Source organism: Salvelinus alpinus, chromosome 9 (genome assembly GCF_045679555.1).
Source record: "Salvelinus alpinus chromosome 9, SLU_Salpinus.1, whole genome shotgun sequence".
NCBI classification, from domain to species: Eukaryota; Metazoa; Chordata; class Actinopteri; order Salmoniformes; family Salmonidae; genus Salvelinus; species Salvelinus alpinus.
In genome coordinates, this window is record NC_092094.1 from 85,349,028 (window position 1) to 85,368,385 (window position 19,358).

The 19,358-nt window shown below is 41.8% G+C and overlaps 1 protein-coding gene across 2 annotated transcripts in view; it reads right to left on the reverse strand.

Annotated features, from left to right (window-relative positions):
* Positions 1-8,469: 8,469 nt before the first annotated feature.
* LOC139530862 (E3 ubiquitin-protein ligase pellino homolog 2) overlaps positions 8,470-19,358 on the reverse strand; it is a 30,815-nt gene continuing 19,926 nt past the window's right edge. Inside the window, exons 4-7 of one of the 2 annotated variants that reach the window (XR_011666131.1) lie at positions 13,778-13,975; positions 13,308-13,496; positions 9,868-13,097; positions 8,470-9,834 (exon numbers count right to left, since the gene is read on the reverse strand). Coding sequence is in view for 1 of the 2 variants with exons in the window: in XM_071327616.1 (XP_071183717.1) it covers positions 12,519-13,097; positions 13,308-13,496; positions 13,778-13,975 (966 nt within the window). In the remaining variant the exon portion in view is untranslated. Of the gene's footprint in view, positions 13,098-13,307; positions 13,497-13,777; positions 13,976-19,358 lie in introns of both variants that reach the window. The other variant, XM_071327616.1, reaches the window with a different exon arrangement.

The window sequence follows — 19,358 nt, forward strand, 5'->3', positions numbered from 1 at the left end:
TAATGGGCCTCTGTATGCCTATGTAGATATTCCATAAAAAATCTGCCGTTTCCAGCTACAATAGTCATTTACAACATTTACAATGTCTACACTGCATTTCTGATCAATTTGATGTTATTTTAATTGACAAAAAATGCTTTTCTTTCAAAAACAAGGACATTCCTAAGTGACCCCAAACTTTTGAACGGTAGTGTATATGTCTTACATTGTCAAATACCCATACAGAGTTTATATACTACACACTCATACAGACAAATGGCTACTCAAAGAGATCTATTTGATCAGACTTCCCTCCTCTTACTGTGATTTACTATACATCTGTTTTAATCTTACCTTAAGCATCCTGCAAACCCTGTGTAATCCACTAAAGCCTCTGTGAAATATGCTTCACAGTCCTAATAGAATTGTTCATCCTCCCACCAAACAGTTGCACACACAGACTAAGTGATACTGTCTACAAGTACAGGCCTACTGCCAGGATTCAAGACACGGTGTATATCCATAGAGATACAGAGATTCATATACTGCCAGGATTCAGACACGATATATATCCATAGAGATACAGAGATTCATATACTGCCGGGATTCAGACACTGTGTATATCCATAGAGATACAGAGATTCATATACTGCCAGGATTCAGACACGATATATATCCATAGAGATACAGAGATTCATATACTGCCGGGATTCAGACACTGTGTATATCCATAGAGATCCAGATATTCATATACTGCCTGGATTCAGACACTGTGTATATCCATAGAGATCCAGAGATTCATATACTGCCAGGATTCAGACACTGTGTATATCCATGGAGATCAAATGCAAACAAGCAGAAAGTCGGCCTCATACAAAAGCTGCACAGGGATGTATCGCTACACCAGAGAAACTAATCTTCTATGTCCAGAGGTGATAACTAGGCCTAGGTCTACTGTATACTGAGTCTTTCTTTGTGCGTTCTGATAGGTGGTCTAAACACTGCAGGTGGCAAAGCCATTTCAGATGTGAGGATTCTCACAGATCCTGTTGTGATTGAAAAAGCAAATTAGGTACCACTCTCAATCTAAGTCGGTTGACAGGGGACACAAATACACACTGGTCCCAACACACTTGTGTATCAACTGATTGACAAGGATGTTGTAAACTAAAGCTAGCTGTTTTACCTTTCCACCATGTGGTTTACAAAATGTTTCTAAACTAGACCGCAAGATGGAAAGGATAAGACAAATGATAATCAACATTTTGCACAATGGAACACAATGGGGTTGGGAGAACAGAGGACAACAAAGTGAGCCCTTGTTCCAATCGCCCAGAGCAGTACACTTAATAGAGACCAATTAAAATGTGAGGATTCAATTTTGCAAAACAACAGGAACCTGAAGATAAATCTTGTATCTCAGTTTGCAGTGAAGGCCACTCCCTTACGTTGGTTTCTATCATGTTTGTTGTGGCATTTCAGAAAAGCAGCTGGCTACTGACAGAGTTGGTCCAAACTACCCCTCCAAAATGGCACTAATCCTACTACACAATGTAGTTAGACAGGGAGAGGAGGAAGGGTGAGGAGAAAGAGAGCGAGAACAGGGCTGAGAGTATGAGAATAAAGGAAATAAGATGGTCTAGGACTGCAGTGTGGAGAATTTAGAAATAACAGGAGGGAGAGAGAGACTGAACGTCACAGCATGACTTCCATGTGGGAGCAATCCACTTACTTAAACTGATAAAGATTTAATTAACACACAACTCTGCAATTACTATGTAATTAAAGTAATTTGTCCCCTTGTTGGGATGAGTAGACTATATGCCACAGCTGCCACAAAATAGGAAATTGGAGAAGATGGGAGTGACAGAGAAAAGAAAGAAGGGTGGGGGGTTAAATCAGAAGAATAAAGGCCATCTGCACCCAAACAAATTTAGTTGATGACAAAAATGCACATTCAGAGTAGGCCTATGCAAAATAACAGCGAAAAGGTCATAATCAAAGTCAAGGTCTTCTTAATGAGGTTGGGTCTGTTTTGCGTTCCAATAGGCATATGCTGTATAGGGGAGAGTGGGGACAATTTTAATGACAAATGTGACATTTACATGTTTTTATTTATTTATTTAACCTTTATTTAACTAGGCAAATCAGTTTAAGAACAAATTATTATTATTTACAAACCCGGACGACACTGGGCAATTGTGCGCCGCCCTATGGGACTCCCAATCATTGTGATACAGCCTGGAATCAAACCAGGGTGTCTGTAGTGACGCCTCTAGCACTGAGTTGCAGTGCCTTAGACCGCTGCGCCACTCGGGAGCCCTACACTACATGACCAAAATATCTCATTCCAAAATCATGGGCATTAATACAGAATTGGTCCACCCTTTGCTGCTATAACAGCCTCCACTCTTCTGGGAAGGCTTTCCACTAGATGTTGGAGCATTGCTGCGGGGACTTGCTTCCATTCAGCCACAAGAGCATTAGTGAGGTTGGGCACTGATGTTGGCCGATTAGACCTGGCTCGCAGTCGGCGTTCCAATTCATCCCAAAGGTCTTCGATGGGGTTGAGGTCAGGGCTCTGTGCAGGACAGTCAAGTTCTTCCACATTGATCTCAACAAACCATTTCTGTATGGACCTTGCTTTGTGCACAGGGGCATTGTCATGCTGAAACAGGAAAGGGCCTTACCCAAACTGTTGCCACAAAGTTGGAAGCACAGAATCATATAGAATGTCATTGTATGCTCTAGTGTTAAGATGTCTCTTCACTGGAACTAAGGGGCCTAGCCCGAACCATGAAAAACAGCCCCACCCATCTCTTTAAGGATTCACATGTGAGGTCATGTGCTAAACAGTGAGTAATGTAGTAAAGATTAAGACTAAAAGTGGTAGTATCCTACAATAAGGAAAGATTCCAGGTAAACAGAAAGTGTCCAGATAAAAATATTTTATAAATATTAGATGACTCTTACCCAGACACACTTGTCTAAATTGATGGGTCATGTGAAAGAAATGCTGTAACCCCCATCCACATCCAGTGATGGAAAAAGTACTAAATTCTCATACTTGAGTAAAGATACCTTAATAGAAAATTACTGAAGTAAAAGTCACCCAGTAAAATACTACATGAGTAAAAGTATTTGGTTTTAAAAACTTGATAAATATATATTTTTAAGTTAAAACGGCTCTCCTGTGAAGTCATGACTTGCGACATACGACTAGTTTCCTGAAACGGGTCACATATAGTGTATTAAAAACATATAGTTTATTAAAAACCACTAGAATCCTAGAGCAATAATGTCATATGTAATATTCAAACTAGACCTAGAGTAGGCTATACCTATTTTTTGAGACGCTGGGATCCTACTGTTACATATATCAAGGAAAATAGAGGTTGGGAGTTCAGGAATAAAAATAAAACATTCAAATACCTTTTCTACCCCTCTCTTATTTGCAGAGGTGCTCAACCTAGGGGCCCCGGGAAGCGTGGACGGCTGCTGGGTTGACTGGCTGCTGACTGGTGCATATTTCGAGGTAAATATAACTTTGGTTGAAAACCGGGTGTGGATAATTAATGAGACGTTTTCCGCAGCAAACAGTGACTAATTGCGCAACACGGATATAGCGAAGAATTAATAACATTCATCCAACGCTTGCCACGATCCCCTACCGGTTCAATTTGCCAGGAGATTAAAACGACTGCCAAATTTACTCAATTAAAAAGCAGGGAAACAAACGTTCCTCTTGTTGTGTTTGTGCGTGAGTTGGTGTGCGTGTGTTGTTACTTCATTTTTTTAAAGCGAGGGGGGAGAACCCTATCTCTTATTTACAGACGATGATCTGCATATCATTTGCCTCGGCCGCATGCTGGGAGAGGTAAATATCACAGCCTCCAACTTGCCGGCTAAGGTGTCCTATTGATAGCTTGGCGTACAGCCTCTAGCCACCTGTGGCATTTCGCATGCCAGTTCACTGGGTCTTGGACAGAAAATAGATCAGGAGACAAAGGGACATGAGGGTGGTTACACCATTCAGACACAGCAAGTGAGATGGCGTCTCCAGCAAGGATAATAAGGTTTACAAGACAACATAGCTGCATGGCGACATTGCATTATACTCTGCCGCTCACCATACATACCCCATGGCCATCTAATCTAAACCATTTTCAAGTAGACTAAGGCCTAGCATTTATCCCACTCTCCCCTACTATTTGATTATTATCCACCATTATCATCTTATTATTTTATATTTTTTACTTATCTAAATATGTAGGCCTATGTGGCATCAACAGACATTTTATTTAGACTCACACTTTCTGTCAGATGGATATTGATTTAATTTTTGTGGTTTTCTAATGGACTGCAAATGATAATTCATGATAGCCCCACTCTCTTCCCCAACCTGGACTCAGGGGTAGATGTAACATAGTAAATGTAAATCCAGGACACTCCCAATTAGTATGATATGTTAAGTTTGATATGGTGTGTATTAATTTGTGACTGTCCATCATCCATTTATTATACGTTACAAATTACAGTTTGAATAGTATGTTACGACTTGCAATTTGTACAATATGTTACGAATTTGCAAAACATAACATAAAACACAGTACCAGTCAAAAGTTTGGACAAACCTACTCATTCAATTTGGACTCATCAGACCAAAGGACAGATTTCCACCGGTCTAATGTACATTGCTCATGCTTCTTGGCCCAAGCAAGTCTCTTCTTCTTATTGGTGTCCTTTAGTAGTGGTTTCTTTGCAGCAATTCAACCATGAAGGCCTAATTCACACAGTCTCCTCTGAACAGTTGATGTTGAGATGTGTCTGTTACTTGAACTCTGTGAAGCATTTATTTGGGCTGCAATCTGAGGTGCAGTTAACTCTAATGAACTTACCGTCTGCAGCAGAGGTAACTCTGGGTCTTCCTTTCCTGTGGCAGTCCTCATGAGAACCAGTTTCATCATAGCACTTGATGGTTTTTGCGACTGCACTTGAAGAAACGTTAAAAGTTCTTGACATTTTCCGGATTGACTGACCTTCATGTCTTAAGGTAATGATGGACTGTTGTTTCTCTTTGCTTATTTGAGCTGTTATTGCCATAATATAGACTTGGTATTTACCAAATAGGGCTATCTTCTGTATAACACCCCTAACTTGTCACAACAACTGATTGAGTCAAACACATTAAGAAGGAAAGTAATTCCACAAATTAACTTTTAACAAGGCACACCTGTTAATTGAAATGCATTCCAGGTGACTACCTCATGAAGCTGGTTGACAGAATGCCAATAGTGTACAAGCTGTCATCAAGGCAAAGGGTGGCTACTTTGAAGAATCTCAAATATAAAATATATTTTGATTTGTTTAACACTTTTTTGGTTACTACATGAATCCATGTGTGTAATTTCATAGTTTTGATGTCTTCACTATTATTCTACAATCTATGTGTCCAAACTTTTGACTTGTACTGTCTGTTATGGATTCCAATTTGTTGTATCTAACATTAGCTAGGTGGCTAGGTAGCTAACACCAACGTTAACTAAGTGGCTAACATTAGCTAGGCTAGGGGTTAAGTTTAGGCATAAGTTTAGCTAACATGCTAAGTAGTAGCAAGGTAGCTAAAAAGTAGTAGGTAGTTGCAAAGTTGTCCGTGATGAGATTTGAACCCGCAACCTTTGGTTTGCTAGACGTTCCACATTCACGTTATACGCCAACACTTCCACCCCGACCACCCACCCTACTTTCATTTTTGCCTTTAGTAACCTTCTGTCTAATGTAACCATACCAAACGTAACATATCATGCAAATTTGAGTGTCTCGGATTTACATTTACTAATGTTACGTTTAGTCCATAAGACCAGGTTGTCTTCCCAATATAATTTACCCACCATTCAGAGGTTGACATCTTCTGATCTCCTCTTAAAACATGCCTCACCATCCTCACCCACTGCCAGCTTCCCATCTAAGCACCTGTCTAACAGCTGTTAAAACACACATGTATCCCTACTCATCAAACACTGTTCACCTGATCACTTCAAAAGATGCTTTAGTACAACATGAAAGGGAAGAGTGATGTAGTCAAGGTTATCAGAAGGGAGAGGACACAGACTCGGTTGTCTGTTCTGGTTTCAATCTGCTTCCTTGGGTGCCTGCATCTCTCCTTTTGTGGGCGCCTGAATCTCTGGCTGATAGGATGTGACATATCCTGCCTCCGTCTTTGATCCTGCAGGTACGGGCCTCTTGTGAAGACAGGCATCCCGACTGAGTCTGTCAGTGGGCTGAAATAATCACACATTGTATCGGTCTACCTTTCTGTTTGTGATGTTCTCTTGACGTACCGCTCAGCAACTCCACACAAACTGTGAAGCCTCTACAGCACAGAGGCACTAAGCTCCACACTTCCAGAGACCAAAGCGGCTGTCAGTCTACTAATGGGTTATGTCCATCTTGATAGTTAATGCTTCAACATTGTATCATCACTCCCACCCAAACTTCTGCTGTATTACTAGCTTAAGACTAAAGCAATACTGTTTAGGTTGATACATGGTAGAGACATTTAGTGTAGACAAAAAAGGAATACTTCCTTGGCAAATGGCAAAAAAACTGGAAGCTAATTTCATGCTTTAGTCATGCCTGATCCCTTCAATGTGCTCCTTTAATCTATAATGTTAATATGCACTTGAATTTGAGAAGTTATTGTTAAAATGGACTATATGAATTAAGGGCAGTTCTAATTCACTGCTCGTTTTCGACATATTTTCTTTCCTATGCTGATCAAATTAAACTTTTTATATCACTCTTTTACCAATAGCAAATGTATAATAAAGTCTATATAAAACAGCTCATTCACATTTAGAAACTGTTTAAGTCTTATTCATTTGCATAACCCTGCCCCGCTTAAAGCAGGAAAGCCAACCAGTGATCTCCCAAATTAGCATTCTGTCACCTTCAGTGTCTCCTCTGTCATTCAGAAAAACAGACGAGGGTGCAAACACATGAACCCCCTTACATCCACAGGAGTAATGTTAATTAGGAGGCATGGCATCCCACTGCTCTATCCTCCTCCTCAAACTGACTAAATGACATGTTATGTATTTAAATCCTTTCATGCGCCCTTAGTTTAGAGGGGAGCAAGTTAAATGTGTTTGAGGGAAAATGTCACCGTCATTGTACAATGTTTCTACATGAATACAATTATTCTACAATGTCAAGAAAACTCAATGACATGATTTGCACTGGTATAGCTAGCTTCTATAAATTGCAACATGAGGAATGCCAAGGAATTATACATTACCTCCCCCGCCCATGTGACCCTGTACTTTTCACATATTAATATCGTCAATTTAGGAAAAAGCATGACATCTATATACAATCTTGATGTGCCGTCTGTCATAAATATTATTCATCATTTGTTGTAAATGTATTCCTTCTCTTTTATCTGTGTCATCCACTGCTGCATGAGTTGTGGGTCCAATAGTTCCCTTGGACATCATTCGCTCCTTACAGGACACTGGGTAGCGCCATGTCCATAGTTGAGGGAATAGTGTCCTCTAGTGGTTGGTAAGGTGACCTGCACAAACAGAGGAAACAAAGGGTCAGGAAATGTTTCTATTATTCAGGCCTACACTAACTTGCTATGACCATTTTGAAACAACGATAGTATCAGGAAATTTTGCTGATGTGTTCTGTATGGTAAAATAAAGAGTGGGCTGTCGCTGATGAGATATGACATGTACAAAGAAAGCTGCAATCTTTTTTTCTCCATCTTATCTAAAATTATAACTCTTTTATAGAGCCAACTTTATTTGCATATGCTTGTATGAAGATTGGGAATGATGCAACATGTCAGCAACTACGAAGAAAGCCTCTGTGAGATGCAGTAATGCCTGTTATCCTGTGGGGGAGCCAGAGAATCCCAGCCAGGGCACTTCAGGCTCGTCGTCAAAAAGAAACCTTGGGACTGCTGTCACTCAGAACTGGAATCTTCTTCCCAGTGATTTAACATTGTCACCATTCTGCAAAGCCTGTCTTAACTTACATGTGTTCCTGAGTATTATCTTTCAAAAAGGCTTTAGTAGCCTAAATGTGAGCCTTACCTTTTACAATTGAAGTGATTTTGATCGTAGATATAGGCAATGGGCATCTAATAACCTTTACACATGATTATCAGTTGGCTCATACTGTTGTAGAAATACTAACGTATACTTATCCTGGCAGGGGAGATCCAGTGAGGCTCGGCCATTGCACTCCTACAATGCTGGCCCCCCTGCGAATTTCCCAAATGTGGGAATCGCGACTGCATAATTTGTGGTAGTTGGGGACTGCTTGCGTATAGCCTGGCTGATACAACTCACGTGGTATACAGCAAAGGAAGTCTTGGAGTTTGGTGTCAGCCAGACTAGACTGTGTCGGAGCTCTCCCCTGGAGAAAAGACTAACGTGTAGTGAGATCCTACACAGAACTGAAACCAAACAAAGACAAGCAACATTGTTTTAAACAAATGTTTTATTTTTGCAAGTAGGCTTTGGGAGCATCAGTGCAGGCTATGACCTGGTTACAGAGTTCAAAGACAAAATGCACTGAACAGGCCCTTGAGTGAACAACAGGACCCCTCCACCATTACAGCAGGAAGATGTTTGTGGATGGGATGCTGCATTTCTTCGGAGACGTGCTACATCGGTCCACTATCACAGGACTGGTAAAGGCCCAGTTAACTACTTTAGTGAGACATTTTGTTCACTTTTTGTTGCATTCTGATTTTTCAGGGGGTGCTACAGCACCCTTACTTCCCACAGCTATGCCTCCCAAGTATTCAGGGAGGAATGTTTGTGCTACATTACAGCTATTCCAGAGCAGGGTCTTTATCTGCGTACTGTCAGCACTGACTGGGCACAGTGGGGGGGAATACTAGTGTAAGATACCCTTCTACTCAGCACCTGTTATGTCACCACATCTTTCCTACTGTTAGCTTCATACTACCAAGGTCATGTCTTTACCCTCCAGACTGGAGGGGGAACCTCTGCAGTCCACCAACAAAGGAGAGGACACACCACTTCTGTACTGTATTTGAGCCCATGTGCATTGTAGAGACACACGTGACATGTCACTATATTATTTGGCTTCTCAGTGTAGCTGAAAAGAATAGCTCTCTTCCAACATATTCATTAATTATCCTACTTGTACATAGCTACAGTAAGAACACTTACCATCTCAGGATCATGATACTCACTATCCTTACCCATTAATACGGTGGTGGTTTGTATACAGTACCAGTCAAACGGTTAGAGACACCTACTCATGCCAGGGTTTCTTTATTTGAACTATTTTCTACATTGCAGAATAATAGTGAAGACATCAAAACTATGAAAGAACACATGGAATCATGTAAACAAGTGTTAAATCAAAATATATTTTATATTTGAGATTCTTCAAAGCAGCCACCCTTTGTCTTCATGACAGCTTTGCAAACTCTTGGCATTCTCTCAACCAGCTTCATGAGGTAGTTACCTGGAATGCATTTCAATTAACATGTGTGCCTTGTTAAAAGTTAAATAGTGGAATTACTTTCCTTCTTAATGTGTTTGGCCCATCAATTGTGTTGTGACAAGGTAGGGGTGGTATACAGAAGGTAGCCCTATTTGGTAAAATACCAAGTCCTTATTATGGCAAGAAAAGTTCAAATAAGCAAAAGAGAAACGACAGTCCATCATTACTTTAAGACATGAAGGTCAGTCAATGCGGAAAATTAAGGACTTTGAACGTTTCTTCAAGGGCAGTCGCAAAAACCATCAAGCGCCATGATGAAACTGGCTCTCATGAGTACCGCAACAGGAAAGGAAGACCCAGAGTTACCTCTGCTGCAGAGGATAAGTTCATTAGAGTTACCAGCCTCAGATTGCAGCCCAAATAAATGCTTCACAGAGTTCAACAGACAGACACATCTCAATATCAACTGTTGAGGATACTGCGTGAATCAGACATTCATGGTTTGCTGCAAAGAAACCACTACTAAAGGACACCAAGAAGAGACTTGCTTGGGCCAAGAAATACGAGCAATGGACATTAGACCAGTGGAAATCTGTCCTTTGGTCTGACGAGTTCAAATTTGAGATTTTTGGTTCTAATCGCCGTGTCTTTGTGAGACGCAGAGTAGGTGAACGGATGATCTCCGCATGTGTGGTTCCCACCGTGAAGTATGGAGGTGGTGTGATGGTGCTTAGCTGGTGACACTGTCTGATTTATTTAGAATTCAATGCACACTTAACCAACATGGCTACCACAGCATTCTGCAGCGATACGCCATCCCATCTGGTTTGCGCTTAGTGGGACTATCATTTGTTTTTATTTGACCAAGAAGGAGAGTGATGAAGTGCTGCATCAGATGACCTACACAATTCCCCGACCTCAACCCAATTGAGATGGTTTGGGATGAGATGGACCTCAGAGTGAAGGAAAAGCAGCCAACAAGTGCTCAGAATATGTGGGAACTCCTTCAAGACTGTTGGAAAAGCATTCCAGGTGAAGCTGGCTGAAAGAATGCCAAAAGTGTGCAAAGCTGTCATCAAGGCCAAGTGTGGCTACTTTGAAGAATCTAAAATATATTTAGATTTCTTTAATACTTTTTTGGTTTCTACAGGATTCCATAAGTGTTATTTAATAGTTTGATGTCTTGACTATTATTCTAGAATGTAGAAAATAGTAAAAAACAAAAACACTTGAATGAGTAGGTGTCCAAATTTTTGACTGGTACTATATGGTAAGCTACACTCTACATACATGGGTACAGTCAAACTAGCCTGCATCGACGAAGAGTGCATTTGATTTGATTCAAATTCTTTAGTTTAAACTTATTTCCACCTCACAGCCCAACTACAACATCATTTCTTATCCATTCATACGCATTTGGCCTACTTGATCCATCTCCACAATTGGATTTGATAAATTTGGCATTGGCACATGATAATATCCTTATTATCCTTGTGATAACGAGTACAAACAAATAGCTTCAACTGTCATCCTGAACTACATTTGAATTCTACAATAGCAGTTAGGTTTTTAGTTTGCGTACAGTAACACTTTGCATTGCAGGAAGCAGTTGTTGCATCAGAGAGAAAACTCTTATTTTATATTTGGTATAACCCATCAATGCTGCAGTGACTGTGCCCAGGTTTGGGAGCATACAAATCATTGGATAAAACCCAGCATGAGATAAAGCTACAAATTCAACAGTGCACACTGAGTATGGGACAAGATCAAAGAAAGCTCACAGGTGTGTGTTGATGTGTAAGTGAGTTACACTTCCAAAAGTTCATCTATTTCACAAGAGTTGACAAAGGCCTTACTGATATCATGAGACACCCGAGTTTTACAGTATATTAAGAAGGAACAGACCTAGCCATTCAGCAAAGCAATTGCATAATTTAGGCTAAAGCACCAATGGTGAGAAAAGTATGTATTTTAATAGATTCATTGTCATGACCCACAAGGTTGATGCCAGTGGCCTGTTGTTGCCTTTTGGTGGTTACGTCACAAGGGACTAATGTCTCCGTATGAGCCGGTGTTGACACATTCAAGCACACCCATGTGATCCAACCTACATGCACACAATAGTTACACAAGAGAAAAATATATTAACATTTACATTTTTTAAAAACTGTACACCTCAGTGTAGTAAAATACTTCTTAACAAATAATAAAAAGATGGAAAATATTCTGTGGGTTAAATTTCTTTATACTTTATGTAAAACTCTCCCCCTCCCTTAATAACCCTCAACAAAATAGCTTTTTTAATTTAGTAAAAATATTCCCAGGGTTTTACTGGGAGTCCCAGGCACTGGAATACATCTCTGTACAAGAGAGAAAAACACTTGTTTTCTTTTAAGGATCTGTTCCCTGAACAGAACAGAGTTCAGCTCACCTCTGGAAAGGCTAAATGTTCTGGATACCATTAAAAACCAGATAAGAGCTGGGGAGCACTTAACTAGTTACCCATGAACCTTGCTGGCTCGCTCGGTCCTCCTCCCAGCCAACAGTCCAGCTGTCTGGCTCTGTGAAAATCATGCACCTCAGGCCCACCATGAACCCACCCCACCCAACATACCCTAACTACACCTACTCTCTGTAATCCGTTTGGAGTTTATGATCGATAAACATGTTTTGTAGCCCTTCTACTTGAAATGAGCAGCCATTTTAGCTTGCACAGTCCAGAGAGTTAGCTCAGTTGAGTTGAAAGCTGATGGCTGGCAGCTAAAGAGTATGATGGTTTCTGTGGTTGTGCCTTAGGTCCACATCGCTGTGTGTACACTACGCCCGCAGCCATCCAGAGGACCAGAAGCCCAAACCAAACACTGTGTAATGGACCACTGCCTTCAGGACCATCTCCACGGACACTTGGAACACACTGTTGTAGTACACCATCAACCTTGTCAAGCATTCCTCCTCTTTACAGTCCGGTGATAAAAAACAAAGCACTAAATAGTCTGAACAGTTTCACAGCATGTTGGCCCTCCTTTTCCCCCACCCCAGGGCCCCGCAGCTCAGTCAATGGGGCCCTGGAAGATGAGCTTGGCACAGCCCTGGTTGAGGCAGAGCTGGGTGGCACAGAATGGGCAGGCGGCGTGGAAGGCGTGGGTGCCATGGGGCAGAGGGATCTCCGCCCAGTACTTTGCCGACTTCTCTGAGCACACGTGTCCGCACGGCACAAAGGCATGTGTGGGGGCGCCCACATCAACGTAGAAGGCAGGCTCACAGCCCAGCCACAGCGGCACGTAGGGGCCCACGGTCCGGCACATGGGGCACTCCCGCTGGGCGCTGGGCTCCTGTTCCGAGCGGTGGCCCCAGTTGTGGTAGCCGTGCACGTGGCCACAGGCCAGGTAGACCCAGGGCTGCTTGTCCTCCAGGGAGGAGAGGGCACGGCTGCGCTGCATGCTGGGGAAAGCCAGGGTGTTGAGGCCCACAGGGCACTGGGGGCGCGCTGCGTTGATCTCCTGCCGCAGGGCCTCCAGGTGCTTCTGGGTGGGTGTGTGGAAGAGGCCATCAGCTGTGCGCCACAGCAGGGTGGCGCCACATAGGTCTACCAGGGAACCGTCCTGCAGCACGTTGCTCTCACACTCCACCTGCAGGGGGCAACGCAGCACACACAGCTCCATTAGGTTACACTGGGCTCAACACTGACATCTGGGTTAGAGCACTAAGTCTATGGAAACTACGTTTTTAAGAGTATACGTTGAATGCTCTGATATTTTTGAATGGTTCTTTATTTGACCAAAATGACTGACGACAGATTTCAATCAGGGTAATGGTGGAGCATCATCAGTGTTACTGACCAGTTTGCCGCGGGTCTGAGCAGAGCGGGTCTCTCTCAGGGTGTAAACATCCCCACACACAGAGATCTCCCTCCATACTCCCGGCTTGGACTCCTCTGTGAACCCACCCCTGGGGTGCATCACCAGCACTCCATTGGTTGTCAGCCCGTCCATGTGACCATCCGGGTTCTTCCACTTGGCGGCTTTTTCCTGAGGATGAGACAAGGGCAAAGTCACACAGTAGTGGGCTTCCATAACACTGGTGCTAGTATAAATTGTGTGCTAATCTAGTTTATTCTGTCTGGAATGCTAGACAAGCACTTGCAAACCAGGCTTAGATTCTTAGGAGGAAAACAAGAGAACGTAAAAACATGCTAGAAGTGTTCCATTGTGCATTATTGTCATAAAATGCAAATAAAGAAAATCTGAATACCAATCAACCCAGGAGACATTCATAACCCTGGGACAGCTCCCCGTGAGCCCAGTCTTACCCCCAGGAAGATGTTCTTGGAGGAGTCAAAGCCAGCAGCGTAGATGCGGGCGGTGTAGGGCAGGACCCGCTCACAGACGACACGACAGGCGAAGCGCGAGATGGTGCTCTGGGTGATGGGCGTCTCCTCTCCCTCCTGACCCCCAGACACAGTGTCCGTCACCACAAAGTCTATGGGACTCTCTGTGGAGCGGCCAATCTGCAGGACAATATAGTCAGCCCAGGTTACAACAGACACCTGCACCATTAGGGTCTGAACATCCATTTGTAAAACAAGGTGTTTAGAAAGTGTTTGTTTTTAGGTCAAGGCCTGCGTTCATGGACTATTTCCTTAATAAATAGTAAAAACAGTAGGCTCAGATGCTGCCAGCACCAGAGATCGCACAATAAATAAATAAAAATAATAATAATGAATGAGAGCATGTCAATGAATGCTCCATAGCCAGGATGACCAGTGACTGTATCAATATATAGCATCCTTAGCTAGCTGATGGAGAACTATGTTAAATCAAACAAGGTCACAAACCAATATAATTTGTATGCATTGTAATACAATAAGATACTGATTAAATAATGATATATCAATTTGAGCTTCACACAGAAAAGTAAATGCTTTTCCGTCTTTCATTTTGTTTCAACGTTTGTCCTTGTTTAAAATTTCTCAAATCTTTGTTTTGTGCAATTTTTTATGATGATTATACAGACAGAACAAGTAGAGGGAAAAACACACACGGATCTCCTCCCAGATCAAACCCAAACCAACCCCCCCATGCTACAACAAAGACCCACCCTAAAACCAGACTTAAAGCAGGCATGATATAGCATTTGAGTAATATAATTTTTTAGAGTGAGTAAGTAAGTAGAGTAAAAATAGTGATACAAATTTTAAATCAGGGTTGGTTTATGGAGTTGTGAAATTAGCTGGTCCATGTCTTCTTCAAAGGATATGAAAGGTAGCCAGATATAAAATGTAATTGCAGATCCCCTAATGGAGCAGTGCATTTTCTCTAGCTTGAGATGTTGCATGCCTTCCTTTATCCAATCGTTAAAAGTAGGAGGAAACCGATCCTTCCACTTAAATAGCATAAGACGTCTACCTAAAAGAGTAGTAAATTACCAGCATGTTGCCCATAGAACTGTTCAGAGGGGGCCTCTTATGGTGCCACCCCGATTAATGACTTTTTCATCAATCTACACACAATACCACATAATGATGAGGCAAAAAACTTTGAGAACATTTTGCTAATTGAAATATCACATTTACATAAGTATTCCGACCCTTTACTCAGCACTTTGTTGAAGCACTTTGGCAGCGATTACAGCCTCGAGTCTTGTTGGGCTGGGCCGCCAGCTCTAGGAAGAGTATTGGTGGTTCTAAACTTCTTACATTTAAGATTGATGATGGCCACGGTGTTATTCCGGACCATCAATTTTGCAGAATTGTTTTGGTACCCTTACCCAGATCTGTGCCTCGACACAATCCTGTCTCTGAGCTCTACGGACATTTCCGTCGACCTCAATGCTTGGTTTTTTAATACTTTTGTTTTCGCTTTGTCATTATGGGGTATTGTGTGTAAATTAATGAGGAAAATTTTTGAATATTGCTGTAACAAAATGTGGAAAAAGGGAAGGGATCTGGATACTTTCCGAAGGCACTATAGGTCTCTCCAGTATCTTAGAAAATGTCTCATATTGTTATCCAGAAATCTGTCAATTTTGGGCATTTCCAAAACACGGCAATAAAGTAGCAGAAGCCTGCTTACGTCGGTCACAAGTGGGATGTACTTCTGGTCTAATCTAGGATAACATTGCCTTTGACCAATGCAGACGATGAACTATTTTAAATTGAATTACAGCATGTCTTCGACATATAGATGAAGAATGGATTCTTTGAAGCATACTCATCTGAAAGTTGTTCACGTAAATCCTCTTCCCATTGGTTATTAAGAGAGTCCAGGGATTCCGGATTGTGCGAGTTTAATAACGTATAGATCATCAACTAGATTCAGCCGCGGGCCAATTTTTTCTGGAGCGGATGGTCGGGGGGCCGGAGCATAACTGCAAATTGACTGCAAGAAGCCCAAACAGATATGTTTAACTAAAACATAATCCTTTCTTACATTTGTGTGGAAAAACTTTGGAACAGATTTCTTAAATTAAAGTAAATTAGAGCCGATTTCCTGTTTCTACAGTCTTATGTCCAACAATAAAAATTCCACACAAAACATTACCATGCCAGCAGCATACCACCCTGCATCCCACTGCTGGCTTGCTTCTGAAGCTAAGCAGGGTTGGTCCTGGTCGGTCCCTCGATTGAAGACCAGACGCTGCTTGAAGTGGTGACGGAGTGCCAGTAGGAAGCACTCTTTCCTCTGGTCAAGAAAAATATCCCAATGCCCCAGGGCAGGGATTGGGGACATTGCCCTGTGTAGGGTGCAGTCTTTCGGATGGTATGTTAAATGGGTGTCCTGACTCTCTGTGGTCACTAAAGAGCCCATGGCACTTATCGTAAGAGTAGGGGTGTTAACCCTGGTGTCCTGGCTAAATTCCCAATCTGGCCCTCATACCATCACGGTCACCTAATCATCCACCGTTTACAAATGGCTCATTCATCCCCTGTAACTATTCCCCAGGTCGTTGCTGTAAATGAGAATGTGTTCTCAGTCAACTTACCTGGTAAAAAAACAATTATATTAATAAAAATGTTTTGCTCAGAAAAATGTGGCATGCCAGTTGGGGAACCCTGGTATAGACCATGCCTATGCCCCCTTTGATATAAGGATAAACTTTAAAAACAGAGACTATTTTTATTTTATTACATAGGCAAGTCAGTTAACATAGACAAAACTGCCCGATTCCAGCCTTGCTGAAGGACCCCCAGATCATCACTGATCCTCCACCAAATTTCACAGTGGGTGCGAGACCTGGTGAGGCCTAGAAGCCAGTGTCTCGCACCCACTGTGAAGTTTCGTGGCGGATCGTCGATGATCTGGGGGTCCTTCAGCAAGGCTGGATTCGGGCAGTTTTGTCTATGTGAAGGACGCATGAATCAAGCCACGTACAAGGTTGTCCTGGAAGAAAACTTGCTTCCTTCTGCTCTGACAATGTTCCCAAACTGAGGATTGGTTTTTCCAGCAGGACAATGCTCCATGCCACACAGCCAGGTCAATCAAGGTGTGGATGGAGGACCACCAGATCAAGACCATGTCATCACCAGCCACGTACAAGGTTGTCCTGGAAGAAAACTTGCTTCCTTCTGCTCTGACAATGTTCCCAAACTGAGGATTGGTTTTTCTGACAACATTTCTCCCAACTAAAAATATTGTCATTTAGAGCATTTATTTGCAGAAAATGACAACTAGTCAAAATAACAAAAATATGCAGTGTTGTCAGACCTCGAAAAATGCAAAGAAAAGTTCATATTCATTTTGCCTAGTTAAATAAAGGTAAAATAAGGCGTTTGATTAGAAATACATGCCTGTCTCATTGTTTTTTATTTAACTAGGCAAAATTAATATGAACTTTTCTTTGCATTTTTCGAGGTATCTCAGGTTAAACTGTGGGAATATCTAAGTTCTAAAAGAAGGTGTTGAATAAGGTAGCGTTACCAGCGGATTCCGAGTAAATTGTGAGTACAAGTTAAGAAAGCATGAACTAATCTCTAAATGTTCAATACATCTCTTACCCAGCTCGTCATTCATCTCAGGTATGGTTTGATTCGCGGTTCTCTGACACAGCTGGTGTGCTAACATTATCTCTCATTTCTCTGCATGTTCATCATTTTGGTATTGAGATTTACTAATACGATTTTCAGTTTGTAGAGTTGAAGATCAAACTGTCTGAAGTGTCAAACGTTGTTTTAGTAGGCCAACGTTTGTCCTTGAGTGGGTTTTAAACAGCTCTCTGCTGGGTATGGCTTTTGTTTACTTAGTGCCATTTGCAGACACATAGACACAATAAAGGTTAGAATGTAAAGCGTGTCTGCAGCAGTAGAACGTCTCCCTGGTGGGAGTGGAGCGGTCTCTGTGCTGTAGATTAACGCTAGGTGGAGAACAGCGTGCAGAACAGAACACGTTGAGGAAAGGAGAGTGGGGAGAAGACAAAGAAAGTGGGACAGACGGTCACAGAGAGACCACAGTGCTATAGAAACACTGCCCAGTTCGTAGCAAACAACTCCATGAGGAAGACAGACTTCATTAAAGATTTACATAAAACAGACCAGAGTTTTGTTAAAAATGCATGAACATGAAATGTATATTACTAAGCAGATTGCCTTATAAACTTGTAGTTTGAGGGTTTTCAGTAAAATTAACAATGAAATGTACTGTCATGACGTCACCTGCTTGGGTATTGCAAACCCCATCCCCCTCTCCCTGCCTTTCCCTGCCCCTTCAACCCATGCTGTGGTCACAGAGAGGTCGTAAATTCCTGAGAATCTCCTCATGGCCCAACAGTATTAGACAGAGGGTAAACTTTCAGGACAAAGGAATTTTCTCCCACCTCACAGAACTTGAGGTACGAACATATTTCATGTTCCTGCAAAAGTATAAAAGATCGGTGGAGAGTCCAGCTATTAACATGCCCATTGGTCACCACGGGGGAAACTCATGAGAGACTGTGGGACTACATTACCATACCGCTGTTTATATAATAACCTCAGATATGAGGTTTACATCTGTTGTATAAAATGAATGAGTGAGTATGATACTGTTTGTATAATATGATTTTGGACTGTTTAATTAAGAAAAATACTAATCCCTTTTTGATTTGAACTAAACCCGAGGACCCGCCCCTGAGCCAGTTGGGTCAGACATCCAAGGACAGACCCTTCCTGCTATCTGAATAAAAGTAAACTCTGAGAAATTACCATTAGACCATGTTTATCCTCCATGGGGAGAACGAAGGTTACCATTGCTGAATCTTTAACCATACCACGTGGTTAAACTTTTATACGAATAAGAACAAGTTTTGATATTGACTACTAGTCTGCAGCTAGGAATTCGGTATCATTGAACGCGAAGAAAGACAACCGCCGAAACATCCATTCTATAACGAATGTCACTGAACTATCCACAATAACCGAGACAGAAGGAACTCCAACAGAAACTAACTTCTCTCCAACGATCAAGACGACACACACCGAGCGTAACTATATATATATTGATTGCAATTGTTCCCGAATGAGTGAGCGTTCATGTGTAAGGATTAGCATGTCAATTGTTATAATTGTGAACTCTGTAGTGAATTCTTAGTCGAACGCAACTTTCCCTTTGTCTAACAAGCCGCTATGCCGGTTCAGCCCACTAGGGCATATTTCTCCCATCATTTCATGTAACTATTTTAAGTTTGTTTGTTTTGTTTATGCATTTCTGTGAATTAATTAGTTAGTAATAAATAAATGATTTAAGACAATTGATGTATGGATGACTCATAGTGAAGACTGGGTTCGTGCAGATAATCAACAATTTACGACGTTTGGAATGAGACTAACGTGAGGTAAAAATAAATAAATCATTAATCAGAAGACTATTGATCAGATATGAAAATATCTGAAAGGTTATATTGGGAACTTATAACTTTGT